The following is an 18,589-nucleotide window of genomic DNA, read 5'->3' on the forward strand; positions in this document are numbered from 1 at the left end:
GGAGCCAGGAACCAGGAAGCCAGGAGGCTGCTGAATCAGCAGCCCGGGGATCGGGGATCGGGTCCAGGCCTGGACAGGAAGGGAGGAGGTCAGGCTGCAGGGTTTGAGGAGGGGACCCAGGTTCCTACCTGTTACTCCTCCCAGGGGTCTCCATGGGTCTGGACCTGTCCAGAGGGCAGGCCCCCTGGCCCGGGCGGTGCCTCAACCGTGTCACCAACCCCTCCTCCCCAGCCCTTCCCTAGAAGGAGGAACCAAGGAGGCGTGGCCAGGCCAGCTGGGCTGTAGGCCAGACTGCAATTGGAAACTGCTCCTTCCCCTGATCCCCCAGGAGGGCTGGGAACTGCTGGTAAGAGGAAGCAGCTTTGAGAGCTCACAGTGATTCCTCTGGGCCAAACCCCAGGCTGGACTCCCTAAGTACACCTCCGCGGGAACCTCCCCAGCACCCCGTCAAGTATGTGTCACTAGCCCTATTCTACTGAAGAGAAAATTGAGATGGAGAGATGCTAAGTAACTAGGCACAAGTAACATAGCCAGTAAGTGGTGGAACCTCAAGATAAGGACCTGGTTTGGCCATTCCTGAATCTGGAATCTGTCCCCTCACCCATATTTATCACTGCCTTGTGAACACAGAAATCTTCCCATAGAAGCTTTCTGCAAACATCCTCATCTCCAGCACAGCTAAAGAGACTGTTTGCTTATTGCTCTAGGATTCAAATCACCCATTTTGGGAAATCAAGAGGAGGCTCCGGCCAATATTCTTGAGCACTGCAATAAGTTCTCACTTTCTTCTGAGTTGCTTTCTAGACTGGCCTGAAGAGAAGAGCAAAATCAGAAGAAATGCCATTCACAATCAAGAGGCTGTTCTTCTAAGGAAATTGCCCCACCTGATTTTATGAATGGGGAAATTGAGGCCTGGAGAGGGGAAGAGTCTTACTGAAGTTCATACAGCCAGTCAGACTAGAATCCAGGTGCCCTGACTCTCCACCTACAGTAATATCTCCTCCACATGGGTGGGGCTGGCAAAAAGGAGAAAATGTGGAGTATTTGAAGGATGTGGGGGCTCCTGAAGGGTTTCCAGATCCAGCTCAGAGCGTTCCTGTCCTTTTATGGCCCCAGAGCCCAGGCCCCTGGCTGTTCTGAGCAGAAGGCAGCCCTGGGAGGGGCCAGGGGGCCAGTGATCTACAAGTAATAGGAGCTGACAGGCAACAGGCCAGCCTTCCTGCCTCCCTGCTGGGGCAGCTGGTTCCTCCCAAGAAAGCCAAAGCTGCTGAGAGAGAGAGAGGGCCTCCGGACCACCACAAAGGTAGCATCTGTGGGCTCTTCGTGGCCTCCCCTCTCTCTGCCCACGCCTAAAGCCCCCTGGTCCTCAGGGCTTTGGCCTCAGCTTCTGCTCTTCTCTCTCTCCAGAAACTCTCCTAGTTCCTGCTGCAGCTGAACCGGGTGCCCATTTACAGTTATTGCACTAAGAGCTGTACCTCTGGCCAAAACCTTCCTCTTGGCCTGGCAGGAGTTGAGAAACAGAAATTCTAGTCCTGGCCCTAAGGCTGATGCTCTGTGACCTTGGACAAGCCCCTTCCTCTCTTTGGTGAGGCAAAGAGCCTACACTTTGGTGCCTGGTAGAGCCAAGTACAAATTCCATCTCAATCACTTTTCAGCTGGTAACCCCTCTTAGGTTCCGTTTACTCATCTCTAAGAGATTAGTGGCAATCCCTACCTCACGGGTTCTTCTGAGGATTGAGTGAGATGAATGTACATATGATGAAGTGTCTCAGCTCGAGCCTGAGAGAGTCTGAATCTTTTCCCAGGGAGGCAGGGCAGACCCATGGGAAGGCTGTTCATTTCAGGGATGGGAAGATTTCCAGGAAAACGTCTCTTAATCTGAACCACTCTTAGAATTCAGAGATATCTGAGTATGTTGGGTAGACTCATGTGATGACTAACCAGTGGCTGAAGGGAAGAAGTATTTACAGGTGAGGAGCTTGACCCAGCCACAGGGCACTAGCAAGCTCTTCATCCATTTATTCAACAGATCCTGCAGACCAGGCATTGGGCCGGGGTCTGGATACAGCAGTGATTAAGGGTGAGGAAACAGACATTCAACAACTAATGGAATTAAGTTGGGCAAAAAGTAGAGGTAGCTGAGGAGAATGTTCTAGGCAGAGGAAACAACCGTCTGTTTCAAAGGACCTGAGGTGGTATTTTCAGGAACTGCAAAGAGGCCAAAGGGGCTGAGTGGAAAAAGCAAGGGGGAGAGAGGTGAGACTGGAGATGTAGGCAGGCGTCTGAGCCTGTAGAGCCTTGGAGGCTGCAATAAAGCTTTAGTATTTATACTAAGAACAATTTGACAGCTAGTGGTTCGTTCACAGGCATGGGGGGTGTCTCTGAAGGTAGTGAAGTTCTAGGACAAATATTAATGAGTAACAGCATGTTTCTGGGGAGAACACAGATTTCATCAGATCCTTAGATGGGTCTGTGACCCCAAAAGAAAAGGGAAGCTCCTATTATGAGTCCATTCACTAAGTGCCTACTCTGAGCTAGTGATAGGCATCCCAGAACCTTCTGTGAACTGGCCTCTAATCCCCACTTCCAGCGAGTGTCAGCCTCCCCCATTTTCATCCTACCCAGACAGAAGTGCTTGTAATTCTTTGTGCTCTGCTGTCCACGCTTATCTTTGCCTGTGCTGTCTCTCTGCTCAAAAGGCCCTGCCCCACCACCCCGCGCCATGGCCACGTCCCCATCTCTATAGCTCCCCTTTGTTCTTCACAAGTCAGCTCAGAGGTTGTATCCTCTGGGAATCTGTCCTGACCCCTCCCCTGCCCTGTGTCCTTTGCACCCTCTGCTTTTTTCAGCACTGTCTGTTGCCTCTTTTGGGCCAGGAGCTCTGTGGGAAAGGAGCCATGTCTTATTCATCCCAGTGTGCCCAGCACCCAGCACTAGACACCTAGTCACACAGGTCAGTAAGTATTGGTGAGAGACAATCCACACTGAGGCGGAGGCTGCAAGATGTGCTGGTGGACACTAGAGGGCACTGTGGCCACTGGAATCCCAGCCTGATGCCAGCCGGGCTGACCCAGGCTGGGCCCCAGGACCTGAAACACAAATGGGACCATCTCTGGAGCCTGGAAACATGGAAACTCTGCTCCTGGGTCCTGCAGCTCCTCAGCTCTGGGCCTAATTGACCAGGGTCCCCGTTCCAGCCTCCCAATTTATCCTCTTTCCAGACCATTTGTCGTGACAGCATCATCCTACTGCTCACATGGCTTTCGTTCTTCACAAACGCAGGTACCAAACACCCCTCCCACGGCCCTGGCATATATTTTTTGCTCTGCCTGCAGTACTCTCCACTTCACCTCACTTCACCCCACCCCCACCCCTTGCCTGGCTAAGTTCAAGTCATCCTTCAATTCTCACCTTACATGTCAGCTTGCAGAAACCTCCCTAACCCTCAGGCTGGGTCGGATATACTTCCAGGGTGCTCCCACAGCACCCTACACTTCCCATGTAATTATCTGTAATTGTTTCCTCACCTGTTTCCCTATCAGACTGTGAGTTTCCTCAGAGCAGGACTCTGTTATTACTCATCATTGTTATCAACGGCATTTAATTTAGCACATTAGTGCCTAGCACATGTAGGTACTCAATCAATCATTTTGAGTGAGTGAATGAATGAGTAAATGGATGGATGGAGGACCTCGGACAAGTCACTTTATCTCTCTAGGTTTGTTCCCCATTGGTAAAGTGGATACGATTACCCCTACTTGGCAGGGCGGCCAGAAAGAATAAATATAATACGTATCGAGTGCTTGCTAAAATTACCTAGTACATAACAGACATTTTTGGAATCAAAGCAATTATTACTATTTGGAATAGTGAAAAAAGGGGAGGGGAGGAATTGAGAGAGACTCTGCCCTGAGCCTGGGATGATCTCTCCCACTCAGGTTTACCATTTAATGTGGAAGATGGCTTTGAAAATATTAAGAAAACTATCATTTTTATTAGAAATAATGATTGCATCTGCTAAGTCCCTGACCAGAAACAGGAGGTCCCCAAGGAGGTGGTGGGCAGCCTCTCGTCTCAGCCAAAGGATTCGAAGCCAGGGCCAAGGTCAGAGCCCTGGGCATTGCCCCTGCGTCTGGAGAACAGTCATTATGGCCATGGCTGGTTCCAAACTCTTTACTCATAGGTGAAAAAATGTCTAAGGGGTCATTAATTCCCTCTGTAATTAATGTAAAAACTGCAGGGTTTGTATTAATGGAAAAGTAAGCTCAAGCGTCAAGCTGATAATATTGATAATGTGTGCTTGTAATTATACACTGCAGATAACTATAAATTCAGTCACTGCACTAATAAAATGTAAAAATTCCTGAAGCAACCAAGAACTTGGTAGCAGCTGTACCATGAGTAGCATTATGCCAGTTGTTCCGAGGCTATGAAAATTACCACACACCAGGAGCACTAGTAATATTCACTGTGCACTTAAAGCTGTTTTGGCATTTATAAGGGGAAATTTTTAGATAAAACAGGGCGTTTTGATGCAAGAGCATGAAATATGAAAGCATAGTGAGCAAAGTCAATTTGCATTAGAGTAGGAACCAAAAAACCTTGAAGAATGAGCAATCTTATAATGGAGGGTCTCCGAGCAGACTCCCCCTTAGGCTCTGACCTCACTGCGGACACATAAAAACTGTGGTCATCATAGAAGACCAAGTACCAAGTATTTTTTCTTATTTTCTTATTTATTATTATTTCTGTTTTTAGAAATAATAAATTATTCTCAGGAAACCCACTCTGACAGGTGTTCTTCATACTGTGACTGTTCTAAGTTCACTCATGGCATACCTGACACATGGGAGCTGATCAAACCACCGCCTATGTTCTCTGCTGTTCCAAGGGCTGAGCCAAGGCAGAACGACACCCTCTGCATGTGTACATATTTTCCATAGCTCACCATTTTCTTCCCTGCTCTTGCAGCTGACAGACTACATTCACATATGGGTCTTTAAAACTTAAATGAGACAGAAACGAGAGGGGCTCAGCGAATGGGGACCTCTCTACCCTCACCCACTTCAACTCCCATCTACAGCCCCTTGCCGCCTTGTGTTACCATAGGCTGAACAGGAATGCTGCAGTCATATGGGGATGGACCCTGAAGCTGGAAGGTCATGTAGCTTCCAGGTTGGCGGCTACATCAGGCCGCGTGAAAGCAGAGGGAGCTGGTCCAGAGAGAGGAGTCAGTGACAAAGATGACAGGGACCAGGCAAGCCATGAGAGGTGAGAGCTGAAATAAGGGCCCCGGAGTTGCAGAGAAAGAGGGATAGATAAGAGAGAAAGGGAGAGAGAGAGAGAGAGAGAGAGAGAGAGAGAGAGAGAGAGAGAGAGAGAGACTGAGAGAGAGAGAGAGAGAGAGAGAGAGAGAGAGAGAGAGAGAGAGAGAGAGAATGTGAACGAGAGTGAGCAATCTTTGTCCCTTGGTCCTTGATTTCTCAGTCTCACTTCCAGTTGGTATGAGGCCTGGCTATACTTCATTTACTGTTCTTAGATTCTGCGAGATGTAGCCTCACAATAGTTCCCCCCACCCTTTATTCGTAAGTGAGTTTGAGTGGGTTTCTGTTCCCTGCAACAAAATGTACCCAGACTAAGACAAGGGAAAATTGGGGATATAAGTGCAGGGCTTGCATAAGCAAAAAACACATAAAGAGTACTTATGTAGGGAGGGGTGAATACAATTATAAAGCGTTTGTGTTTGTTCACTCAAATGCTCTCTCATTTCCTGACACTTGCTACCACAGACATACAATACAGCCACACACGCACACACACTGACATTCGGTGGCACAGAGAAACAAAGGCAGCAGCAACGAGATATGCTCCTGTGTGGACACCATGACACGCACGGACACATGCCAGTATGCAGTGCTGCCCCTGGGCTCTTCACACCTGCATGGACACGGCTGGCCAGCCCTCAGGAGCCCATTCACATGCATGAACACACTGGCGCTGCCCGCAAGGCTTGGGCCAGGAGTGGAGGCTTGACTGGGTGCTGCGCTGCCTCCCTTCCCAGCTGCCAAGTGACTCATCCCCGGGGCTGCTAATTAAAGCCAGGACAGAGGGGACAGAGGCAAGGGGAGGGGAAGAGAGAGCAGGCAAGTTTATTTTGGTGCCAACCAGGCACAGAGCCAGCTTAGGGGTCACTGGCTTCCTGGGGCTGGGCCAGGTAGAGGCAAGGAAACACAAACAGGATGGGGGGAGGGAGGACTCTCTCACCCCTCTTGTCCATCTTGAGCTTCCTGGAAAGGCACCTCCTTTGGGAAAATTACCAAACTGCCCCCGCCTCCCTCCTCCTCTGTCCCACTGTCAGATTCCAGCTCCACCCCCTCCAGACTCATCCTTACAACTGGCTTCTCCTTGGCAGCACACTCCCATCTGAGCTTGCCAGAACTGGCTCATCTGTGTCTGTACCCCACTTCCATCCTCCCTCTAAAGGACCACCCAACACAGGCCTGGTACATAGGGAATGCTCTGTGTGTGCTTCTGGAATATGACTGTGTTAACCCTGGCACAGCACGGCTTGGATTCTGCGACTCTGAGGGTCTGGATTCCTGTCCTAGTTCTACCACAGAATTATTCTAGCTCTCTGAGCCTCAGTTTCCTCATGTGTAAAATGACAAGAATATATACCCTATAGGATTATTGTGAGGATTAAATGAGAGAATATAGGAAAGTGTCCGGTACAGCACCCAACAACTGCTACTGCTAACACCCACCTCCGACCTGGGGCAGCACTTACACAGAGCCAAGTTCCAGGCCTGGCTCTACCACATCGTGCCCAAGGGACTGCAGACAAGTCATGTAAGCTCTCAGAGAACTGTCTCTTATATAAGATGGGGATTCGCAATATGACACCATAGATTTACTGTAAAGATTTAAGCCTGTCAAGTGTCCTGTGTGGAGCCCAGCTCTTAGAAGTGATTTGATAAATTGCAATAGTGATTCCTGAGGAGGAGCTCAGAGCTTTGGGCCAAAGAAGCCCATGAGGGAGGAAGCAGGCAGGGAAGACTTCACAAAGTGAGTAGGACTGGAGTTGGGCTCCCTAGAGCCAGAGAGCACTGAGCAAGTAATAAGTGACAAGGTTCCAGGCAAAGGAAGTGGTGGGAACAGAGAGGTACATGGGGTGCGCAATCAAGCTGTAAGAAACAGGAGGCAGCTTGGGAAGAAAGAGTAGGATGCAGCTAGGGAGGCTCTGGGGATTGGTGGTGTTTTGGACATGTGGATGGGGGAACCACAGAAAGTCCACGAGGTCTCAGCCACCCCAGATTACCAGGTAAAAACAAGAATCTTAAAGATTATCTAATCCAAACTCCTGTTGGACAGATGGAGGCACTGAGGCCCAGAGTGGGAGGCCTCCTCTGGGAGCAGAGCCAGCAGTGGCGGCTCCTCCTACTTCTCCTTCCGAGATTGCAGCAGCTCCTGTTGCCATGGGGACATCTCCGGCTCAGCTGAGTATCAGCGGCTCCCCACTCCTTCCCTCCTTCTCTAGCAACAGGCCACCTCCTCCAGCTCTCATCCCTGCATGCCTCGCAACCCTAGCCTGGTCCCCTGCCCCTCTACCCGCCCCCCAATTCCTTTCTATTCTGACTCTCTAGGCCTGGGCTCCCTCTACTTCTGGTGACAGAGGTATTGGTCCTCCCTGCCCCTCTGTTTTCAAGTTCTCCTCTTCTCCACATTTGTCAAGCTTGACTATCCAGTATATGACACTGGGTTGGGTTAAGAGACGGTAGAGGGCACTCCAATGTGTTGAGCCACTATTTTGTGCTGAGCATTACTTTACTATAAATTCTCTCACCAACCCACAGACGTCAGAATTATTGTCTCCATTTTACTAATGAGGAAACTAAAAAGGATTAGAGAAGTTAAGTGACTCCACAAAGAGCACACAGGTAGAAAGCAGGCTCTGCTAAAGGCTAGCTAGCTTCATGACCTTGAGCCATTGCCGGTCCCTCTCTGGACCCTGACTTAAGGCGCCTTTAGGTTTGATGACTTTTCACACACTTACAGGAGGTCCAGGCACCTTCCTCTGCCCACAGCCCTCTCACAATACCAGCTGTTCAGTTCTAATTAGACTCCATACTTCCTCTAGCGCCCCACACTTCGAAGCCTTAAGGCCTGCGTCTTGCCACGGATGGGAGCTATGGGTTCAACCCACCAGTTCTGCTCACTTCTTGCTGTTCCGCTTCCAACACAGCCAACGCCTAGCCCCTCTCCTTGCTGTTTCTCCTACCCTCCTACCCTTTCTCATTCACGCACACGTACACACAAAGTTTATTAGAGGACACTGGGGCTCCAAGGGATGAACAGATTTGTCCAAAGTCACATACCTAGAAAGCGACCTAGCTATAAATGGAGCTCTTTGTTGCCCTTGCTACGCCGCAGAGGCCAGCCTCTCTTCCCAACTTCCCTAGCTCCTCACTGATGACACAAGGTGTCTGTGACCCAGCCCTGACCAGTGTGCTCCTCTTTGTGCCTTTCCTGCCCAGATCTGTGTTTGCCCAGCTGACTGTCCCCATCTCTAACCCCACCCTCACCTCCTAGGCATGCTGGTTCCACTTCCAGCAATGCCTTCCATATGCAGAGTTTGTGTATCAGTCCTCCACAGCCCAGCTCAGATGCTGCCTTCTCTAGGAAGCCTTCCCCGACCCTTAACTGAAGTGAGCTCAAGAATTTACATGTGGATCCTGGAGCATTCTCAGACAGTCCCATCTGGCTCTGCTTCCCAGTTAAAGAGTCTTCCCGCCCTGTTTGCAAGAGTTTGCCTCACAAGTGCTATGTTTTAGTTCCCTTCCACAGTCCAAGTTTGACCCTTGCTTCTCCAATTGCTGTGTCCTCAAGGCCCCTGTAGCCTCCTTGACTATGAGCCCAGGACGGATGTTGAGAAGCATGTGTTAGAACCACAAGCACTGGCTTTGTAACCAGACAGCCAAGGGTATGAGTCAGAGTGATGCCACCTGGCCGGCCCCATTGCTCTTCTTTCCTTGGGCAAGGCACTAACCCTCTCGGGAACCTTGTATTCCTCATCTGTTAGTCAGGGATCCCAATCCATGTCTAATAGGGTTGTTGTGAGCACTAAAATCGTGTTCAGAGTTCTTAGCATGTGAGGAGCAAATGATACCTGCTATTATTAAAAATATTAGGATGAGGATGAAGATGATTATTATTATCAGTGTGGGCAGGGCTCCGGGCTTACTGCCAGGCAGATCCATGTTTGAATCTTGGCTCAGCCAAATATTAAGAGTGTGGCTGTGGGAAAGCCCATAACCAGGCCAAGCCTCAGTTTCCTCAACTGTAAAACAATGATGATAAGGCCAGCCCAGGTTCCGCATACAGTGTAACTGGGAGGATCAAACAAAAGAAAGTCACTGACAACTTCAGTAAGTTGTCAAGTCCCAACTTATATCATCAAATGACTTATGATTATGATAATTACTAAATACCCTGAGCTGCAGGTCCCAGGAACTCCCCTGCTGGAAAGAGCTCAGAGCTAGAGAGACTTTAATGGGTCCCTTGACAAGTAGCAGACATATGGACAGGGATGCCTGGGTGCCTGTGTTGGGAGTCAGCCCAAATTGCCTTTCTCTAAACCCACAGTGGGACAGTGGGTTCCATGTCCTTTGCTAAACTAGTGCCTTCCTAAATGCTAGGCCAGGCTATGCCCATGCCATATTCCTTGGCTGCATGTTGGGACTAATGTTTTCTTCTCATATACACTGGACCTGACTGCAGCCATCACATTCCCCTTGATTTCCTGCTGGCCTAAGTGTGCTCTCATCCCATAGCCTATAGCTTGGGCCTGGGCATCACTGTGCTCACTCCATACCCCCTGGCTGGGATGCTAGGGCAAGGTGTGTCTTATTATGCTTCTCTGTCTGTATGCTGAGCTCCTCTGCCCCCTCTCATACCCACTGCCTGGATAACAGGACCTGGGCCTGGTATGGTTGAGCAAGCTGTGCCCTGCACAAGAGTTCACAGCCAAGAGGGCGTGAACGGGGGCTGAATCTAGCCTGTGCTCTGCTCACTGAGCCGGGAACCCTGGTAGCAGCCACAGAAGCCCAGTGGAATAGGAACATTCTTCCAACTGATCCACTCAGTGGATTCTACTCTTCATAAAGGTGCTGCATAGGCTAGTCGCAGCTCTGGCTGAGTGCACTCATCCCATGCCTCTATTGCCTGGGCCCATCTCATCTCAGAGGCTTACTCCATCACCCCTGGCCTGATGCTAAGACTGATGGGCCCTATTCTGAGACCGCCATCATTTTCATGTAGTCCCTATATTTGACACTTATGTCTTCACTAAGCTTCTGATGGTTATAGGCATGGGAAATGCACAGATAGCCCCTGTCTCTAACACACTTTTACTCCCACCTCCTCAAGTGGCAGATTGATCACACCCTGAAAACTTACTGAAGCTTACAAACCTTTTTTTTTTACCAAGCATGCAAAAAATAAGTGCACTTGTCACCATAATGTATATTTCTGATATGTAGAAAGTATCACATCAAAAGTCCATCCAAATTCCACTACTCAGGGCTAGCGCAGTTCAGGGTGGAGCACAAAAGCCAGACCAGGGAAGCTCCATGTCTATTGTGCCCTCTTCTCCTGGGAGGAGGCGTAGAAGGTTCCAGGGCCAGAACTGACCTGTCCGCAGATCGGCTTTCCCATCTGGGCAGCTCCCATGAGCCCCTCTGGGGTTCATCCCAGCACCCAAGTCAGCTAGGGTCAGAAAGACTGAAGAACAGTTTCAACCCCCTCCCCACACCTGCCACATTCACCCCAGCTCTCCCACCCCACTCTATACCTAATACCAACGGGACAAACCCCCTGGAGATGGCCCCCACCCTTGCCAATGGATCTTGAAGTAACAAACCAGAGGCCCCCATCCCAGTCCCTGCCCTGTCTCCCAACTGCTACTAAAGAAAGGAGGTACTGACCTGACTGTTCTGGAATTTTCACCATCAGATCTGAAAGGGAAACAGAAAAAAAACAACAGTTAGCATATGCTCTCTCATCTTCTTCTGCCCTATGCAGTGACCTTGAGGCCTAACACACATTAGGGGTAGGGCATTTCATGCAGAGCAAAGAGCCAGTGCAAAGGCTGTAAGATGGTAAAGGACCTGGCTAGTTGTCAGGACAGGGAAGAGGACAGTGTGGCTGGGGTGGAATGAAAAAGAGTGGTTGAAGGTGAAATCAAAGAGATGCCAGAAACAAACCATGTGGGCCTGGTGGTCATAGTGAGGAGTGAGACCTTCCTTGAGGTGGCTGAGAGGCAGCTTTCGGCTGTGAGCAGGGGCAATGCCTGAGCTGTGAACATAGACTGAACCTCAGATATACGCTCTGCCACTTACCTGCCCTGGGACCTGGGTAAGTCACTGCCCCTCTCAGAATCTGAGCCTCAGTTTCCCCACTTGTAACATGAGGCCAATTCTCACAGGGCTGTTGGGATGATTAATCCCTTTGGAACCCAGCAGACAAATGCCAGGTATTATTAACAACATAGAAGAGATTTTGCCAATTGCCTGGTCCAACCTGCTTATTTTCCAGATGAAGAGAATGAGGCAGAGAGGGTGAGTGAGTCAGCTGCGGAGCTCCTTTCTACTACACTGATCTGCCTTCTTCATTGTGAGGCCCCCTCAGAGGCAAAGGAAGGGCGACAAAAGAGAATGGAGTAGGGGATAGCTTTGAGGGAACCAAGGGAACAGTGAAATCTGTACCACACCCCTCCACTGCTCCTTCCCAATAAGTACACACACACACACACACACAGGGGAGTTAGGAATGGCAGGAAGTGGTGTGTGTTGGGAGTGGGGAAAGGCAGGAAGAAGGACCAGGAAACTTGAAAGAAGTGTAAGAGTGTGGGAAGTGCCTTCCTCATCCCCTGTCATCTTCTTTCTCCTTCTTTACCTGCCTGCCCCTCACCATCCTCAACCATAACTGACTGCAGAGATGAACACATTGCAGGCTCTGTCTTCAGGTGAAAGAACCATGATGCAACCTTAAGTGAGGGGAGCGTCATCTATGCAGAGTGCAAAATGAAAGAGGGACACACAGGAAGGGGGATGGACTGCAGAAGAGAGTATTTGCTGGGAGAGTGAATGGGGCACCCACCAGCGAAGTGGGCAGGCAAGCATCACAGTGCTGGAGCTCAGACAGTGGGTGAATACAGTACTTCCAGTTCTACTACTAGCCATGTAATCTCAGGGAATGCATTCTGCTCTGTCCAGACTCAGCTTTTTCACTTGTAAAATGGGGGCAGGATGGTGAGAATCCCTCTCATTGTCGGGGGGCTCCGAGCCTCAGCCTAGCATAGTGCCTGGCACACGGTGCATGCTCAGACAACCACAGTGGATCCAACTTTTAGCCTTCACAGCCTCCCAAAGGGACGGAGGACCAGTGCCACAGGGTACCTTTTCACATTTATTAAAACTTTCCATCTGACTCTACAGCAACAAGATTGGTTCTGAGGCCTGGCCCGGTTATTCGCAGGTACCAAGTCAGAGGGTCCTAACTTCAATGACTCCCTGTCTACTGACAGAACAAAAGCCAAGCCCCTCAGCATCTCTCCCTAACATTAACCCTCTACTCCAGGTAGGCTGGTCTCCTTGCCACCACACCCCACCCCGAAACCCAATCATACATTTATGCAGTCTACTGTATACCAGGCCCCAACCCAGGAATACAAACCCTCAAGGAGCTCATGGAGATGATGAGTGGAGATGAGTATGTATGTCGTTCTAAACTGGAGCTAGTGTGTTGGGGGTGGGGAAGGGCAGGAAGGAGGACTAGAGAACTTGGAAGAAGTTTAAGAGTACGGGACTTGCCTTCCTCAACCCCTGTCATCTTCTTTCTCTTTCTTTACCTGCCCCCCCCCACTCCCACTCCCTGCACTGCCCCGAACCATAACTGACTGCAGAGGAGACAGAGATGAACAGAATGCAGGCTCTTTAGAGCTACATATATACTCATCTCCATCATTATGTGAACAATCACTAAGCACCTACTATATACTGGACAAGGTGTGAGGCTCTTTTTGTACATTATCTCCTTTGATCCTGCAAAGTGGGAATTACCCATCCGATTTTAAGATGATTAAACAAACTGAAACTCAAAAGAAGTTAAAATAATTTGCCCCATATCACACAAGAAAGGGAATCTTAGTGTGAACCCCAAAGCTCGTGTTCTTACCACCAGGCTCCACTGTACCAGTAGCTTGGTGCTGGATACTTGAGCACAGTTAAGGCAACTTTCCTTATCCTGGCTCCCCATTGTCAAGACAGACCCTTCCTCTCCGGGGCCCTTTTTTTCTAAAAGGTTACCAGAGATGTACCTCTGCTCCAAGAGCATTTCTAGATGATGTTACTTATAGTCCTCGAGATGGCAGCTAAGAGGAGCAAAAGAACTCTAAGCCATAATGCAGAGTGAATTAGGTAGTTTTCCTCATTGTGGACTGATTCTTACTACTTTGAGGGTAAACATGATCACATGACCTTCAATGTGGGTGAGCAACCACCTCCACAGGAGCTGCAAGGGTTTGTAGCTCCTTGTGCATTTAGTATATTATTAATTATGTATAGATAACAATTACCATTAATGCTGTGCTATCCTATATCTCTTCTGGACTAATGCCCTGCCCAGTGGCCAATCCACCTCCTACTCCAGGAAGCTGGGCCGCCATTCTTTTTGAGGACAGCACAGACTGGTAGAATGCTGTGTTCTATTATGGCTCATTCCCTAACCGGCAGCATAGATTTTGACAAGTCACCGCTCTCTGGACCTTGGTTCCTCATCTATGAAACAACAGGGCTATGTTAGTTGAGTTTCAAACAATCTTCAGTCCCTAAAACATTTAGTTTCTTCAGACTCCCAAAGTTCTCTCTTTTATCAACTGGGTTCAGCTGTCTATGTGAAGAAGCAAAGACCCAGGGTAGCAGGCCTCCCTTTATAAATCCATATCAGGAAAAGAGATGGATTTCTCCTGCTAGTCCCCCACCCTTCTTCTCCTAATAAAGGCCACTTAGGACCCCAGACTTCTCAAAGGCTAAGTTCTGTCAATTCCCATCCTCAGGGGTAATGTTCACTAAACAGTAACCTATTGAAGCCTATGAGTATAGTGACCATATTTTCTGAACCAAAAACTCAAGCATGTAATCTGACCAAGGATTGTGACATTGCTGCTTCCAGATAAAAGGAACAATCTTGCTGATGGGGAGAATAAATGGCAAAATATGGAAAGTTCCCGAACCTTTTGGAGACTTATGGGGACACCAGGGTAGAATAATTGAAAAGAGTGTAGGCCCTTGAGCAGCCATAATAGGGTTTCTGCCTTCACTTCCTGACTAGATCCCTTGCCTCTGGTTTTGATCCTCTAAGCAATCTATAAAGAGTACCTGGGCAAACTATAAGGTACCTGTCACCAAGAACCAGGAATTAGATAAAGTTGTCCTCTGAGAGCTAAACTAATAAAACAAACACAAAATGCATCAGAAACGAGATACACAAAGCTACCTGAAAAAAACAGACTGGTCCTCAAGCTAGGATTTGAGTAACATATCTAAAAAATCAGATGTCCAACAGACAGGACATCGGACACCAATGAAGGTAATTTTTTTTAAAGGAGACTTGAAGGGCAACTGTGAACAGGACTCCTTCCAGAAGTGTCCCGAGCAAAAATAGGTCTCTCCAAAAGCTGAGAACCAGTCCTGGGGCAGCCAGGCACCTCTACTCCCAAACATTATTTTGTCTAACTGCAAGTCTCTTCAATGGACAACTCTCTTCTCACACTGCTTGACAAAGGAACCTCTCTAAAGGGCAAAAAAGCTGACGTGGTTCTCCTGCTTCCGTCAATCCCCACCAACCTTCCTGCCTGTCAAGCCCAAGCTCTGCAAAGCTCTAAATCTCACCCCGCCCTTCCATCTGCTTTTTTAGCACATCTGGCATTTGCTACCTGGAACATTTTTTCCCTTCTTTATGGTTTTTAAATTATTTTAAATTTTATTAAAGTGATAGGTGAAACAGTTTAAAAAGTCAAATTATAAAAGCATCTTAACAAATATAACAGTCTCCTTGTCAATTTATTTTTTTTCTGAGTTCATGTTCATATTTCTAAAATATATGCTCATGTTGGCTAATCTGTGTTTGAAACTTTTATGTGTCTTTTTTAAATGTCAATTTTTTTACTAACGTAATACATGTATATAGATTTTTAAGTCATAACGTACTAGAAGGATTATAACAAAATAACATAAATTCCCCACTCTACCTCTCTTCACCCCCCAACTTCACTCTCCGAGACAAACTCTTTTCAAGTATTTTAACTGCTTTTTGGAGAATTATCTCCTCATTTTAAAGAACACGCACACTTCTATTTGGATTTTACAAAATTTTATGTATTCTGTATGGAATTCCTGCTGTGCAGGGAGAGGACACAGGTCTCTTATATACACTTCCACCTCCAGTCCCCACTTCTCAAGCACATGTCTATTTCTCTCACTCCACCACTATAGTCGTATCACAAAATTTTGGTTAAACCAATATTAGTGGTTTATATTACATGACTGCCTTGATATTAATAATGGATAAATTATATCATGTGCTATTATTACATTTCCTTTTCCACGTAACTTCCCCTCTCCCTGGTGTTGATTATTGTTATTATTATTATCATCATTATTATTAATTTTCTTGCTTCGTGTTTTTCCTGTATATGATTACTTCTCCTTCAACTCTGTCACAAGTGCGATTTTCCTCTCAATGTTTTGACATATCAGGTAATCCGTCAGATTTTTTTTTTCTTCAAGACATCCATTCCTGCTGAAATCCAGACTGGTTGATCTCTAGGCTCGCACGAGGTTGCCCTAAAATCTTCTCCTTTCTCCATCACCCTAGGATTCTGTGTTAGATTTCCTGTTTCCTAGATTCCCTGGTCTTTTTTTCTGGCTTATGTTTGCATTTTGCTGGAGCACCTTTTCTAGTGCTTCCTGAGAAAGGAGGCATGGGATATGAAATCTTTAGATCTTACATGTCTAAGAATGTCTTTATTTGCCCTCACCCTTGATTGACATCAACTGAGTATAGACTTCTAGGTTGAAAACTATGTCCCCTTGGAATTTTGAGAAAAAATACTCCATTGTCTCCTAGCTTTCAGTTTTGCTGTTGAGAAGTGCAATGTCATTCTTTATTTTTATTTTTTTTACAGTAGAAAAGAAAAATTTTATTAGAAGGGAAAGGACACTTCCAGAAGTGAAAGTGGGCCTGAGTGAGAGAAGTGTGGTTCAAAAGGCCTGGTAACAAAGCCTTTGGGTTTTTTTTTAATCGTTTATTGGGGTAACATTGGCTAATACAATTATATAATTTTCAGGTGCACATTATAATTTGACATCTGTATATTCTGTTGTGTGTTTACTACCCAAAGTCCAGTTTCCTTCAGCTACCATATATTTGATCCCCTTTACCCACTTCATCCTCCCCTTACCCCCCTATATTTGACCCCCTTTACCCCATTTACGTCCCCTCTCCTCCCCCACCCCTTACCCTCTTGTAACCACTAGTCTGTACAGTCCATGTTCATGAGTCTCTGTTTGTTTGTCCTGTTCATTTGGTACTTTTAGGGTTATTTCCCACATATAAGTGATATCATGTGATTTTCAACTTTTTCTTCTGGCTGATTTCACTTAGCATGAATTCTTGAGTTCCATCCATGTTGTCACAAATGGCTGTATTTCATCTCTTCTTATGGCTGAGTAATATTCCATTGTATATAATGTGCCACAGCTTCTTTAGCCAGTCATCTATTGTAAGACACTTCAGTTACTTCCATGTCCTGGCCACTGTGAATAATGCTGCTATGAACATTGGTGTGCAAATATCTTTTCGGATATGAGTTTTCAAGTCTTTGGGTTAAATACCCAGTAGAGGAATTGCTGGATCACATGGTAGAGCGATTTTCAGTTTTTTGAGAAACCTCCATACAGTTTTCCATAGCGGCTATACCAATTTGCAGTCCCACCAGCAGTGTATGAGGGTTCCTTTTTCTCCGCATCCTCTCCAGCATTTGTTTGCAATGCCATTCTTTTTTTCTTGATTTTTTTGTATATGACATGGTTTTCTCTGGAAGCTTTTAGGACCTTCCCTTTCTCCCTAGTATGTCACAAGGGCATATCTTGGTATAGGTGTTTTTATCATTTATTTTGCTAGTTACTCAGTGGGATTTTCATTCCTTTGGTTCTGGGACATGTTCCGGGATTATGTCTTTGATCATTTCCTTCCTGCTATTTCCTCCATTCTCTATTTCTGAAACTCCTATTGTTGGATATTGGAGTTCCTCCACTGATCCTCTAATTCTCATCTTTTGTTGCCCATCTCTTTGTCTTGTTATCCTGCTTCCTAGAACATTTCCTCACCCTTTATTTTCTAATCCTTTTGCTGAAGTCTTTATTTTGGCTCTCACTATCTTTAATGTCCCAGGTTTCTTCTCCCTTCCAAGTTTGTTTCTCATATTTGTTTGCTTGCTTGCTTTTTTGGTCATTCTTGCAGGTTAATCGATCGTCTTCCTCAAGTAGCCTTGTATTTTCTAATCATCTCTGGCTACCTAAGGCTTGGGTTTAAATGTCAGTTTAACTGAGGCTTAGTTTACATAAAATGACATATACCTATTTTAAAGGTTCTTGGCTGGTGACCCTCAGAGATCTGTTCCCATGACACTAATAAGCTGATGGGAAGCTCTGTGTATAGATGGTGCTTGTCAGGTGGTGGGCTTCACTTGTAGTTACTGAGCTACAAGCCTGTTCTTTTGTTGGGGGACTCCCAAATGTCATCTTTTGGAGGCCTTTTTCTGGGACCTTTCAGTTTTCCCGGGCCAGAATCCTTTGCTCTCTCATATGGTGCTGACTTTGGTGTTCTGGAAGCAGGGGAGTGGAAGAAGTTGGGGTCCTACTATTTTAGGATGCAGATCCCTTTGCTTGCAGCCCTGTTTTACCCTGCCCTCCATTATGCCTGGTGTCCCCAAGCCCAGAGCCTCTTAACTTCAACTTCTGCAAAGAATCAACCTCCATCTGCAGAGATGGGACTGGCAGGAGCAAAGTTGGGGTAGTCCCTGACTGGATGTGGTTAGAGAGGGGCCATGAGGGTCTGTTAACAGACTTTCAATATTCTCCCTGTTTTTAGTTCCACACCTCATCCTGCCTTCTGTGGTTCATAGCACCTCTGAATCCTGAGCATTTATGGGGTCTCTGGATGGACTAGTTTACTTCTGATGAGCATCCCTAACCTTAAGCATTTCTACCTTTTTTTATTTCTTTGCTCATATTTCAGTGGGATTTGGGGAAGCAACAGAGATAAATAAGTTTATTCAATTTGTTGTGTTTAATAGGAAGTTCACCTTCTTCCAGCTAACTCCTATTCATCCTCCATGACTCATTTATGCAAGATCTTCTCCAGGAAGCTTGTCTTAATGTTCCTAGGCTGGATGAGGAACCTTTCCTCCGTTCTCCCACAGGATCCTTTTCTTGCCTCTATCAAGCCCTCACCAAACTGTTCTGCTAAT

The 18,589-nt window shown here is 47.1% G+C and overlaps 1 protein-coding gene across 5 annotated transcripts in view; it reads right to left on the reverse strand.

Annotated features, from left to right (window-relative positions):
• IQSEC2 (IQ motif and Sec7 domain ArfGEF 2) overlaps positions 1–18,589 on the reverse strand; it is a 76,498-nt gene that overhangs the window by 40,812 nt on the left and 17,097 nt on the right. For 3 of the 5 annotated variants that reach the window (XM_036226424.1, XM_016132505.2, XM_036226426.1), the window contains exon 2: positions 10,983–11,012. In XM_036226424.1, coding sequence (XP_036082317.1) covers positions 10,983–11,012 — 30 coding nt within the window. Of the gene's footprint in view, positions 1–128; positions 287–10,982; positions 11,013–18,589 lie in introns of those variants that run through there. The other 2 variants (XM_036226427.1, XM_036226425.1) reach the window with 2 other exon arrangements.

Source organism: Rousettus aegyptiacus, unplaced genomic scaffold, assembly GCF_014176215.1.
Source record: "Rousettus aegyptiacus isolate mRouAeg1 unplaced genomic scaffold, mRouAeg1.p scaffold_m13_p_9, whole genome shotgun sequence".
Lineage (NCBI taxonomy): Eukaryota > Metazoa > Chordata > Mammalia > Chiroptera > Pteropodidae > Rousettus > Rousettus aegyptiacus.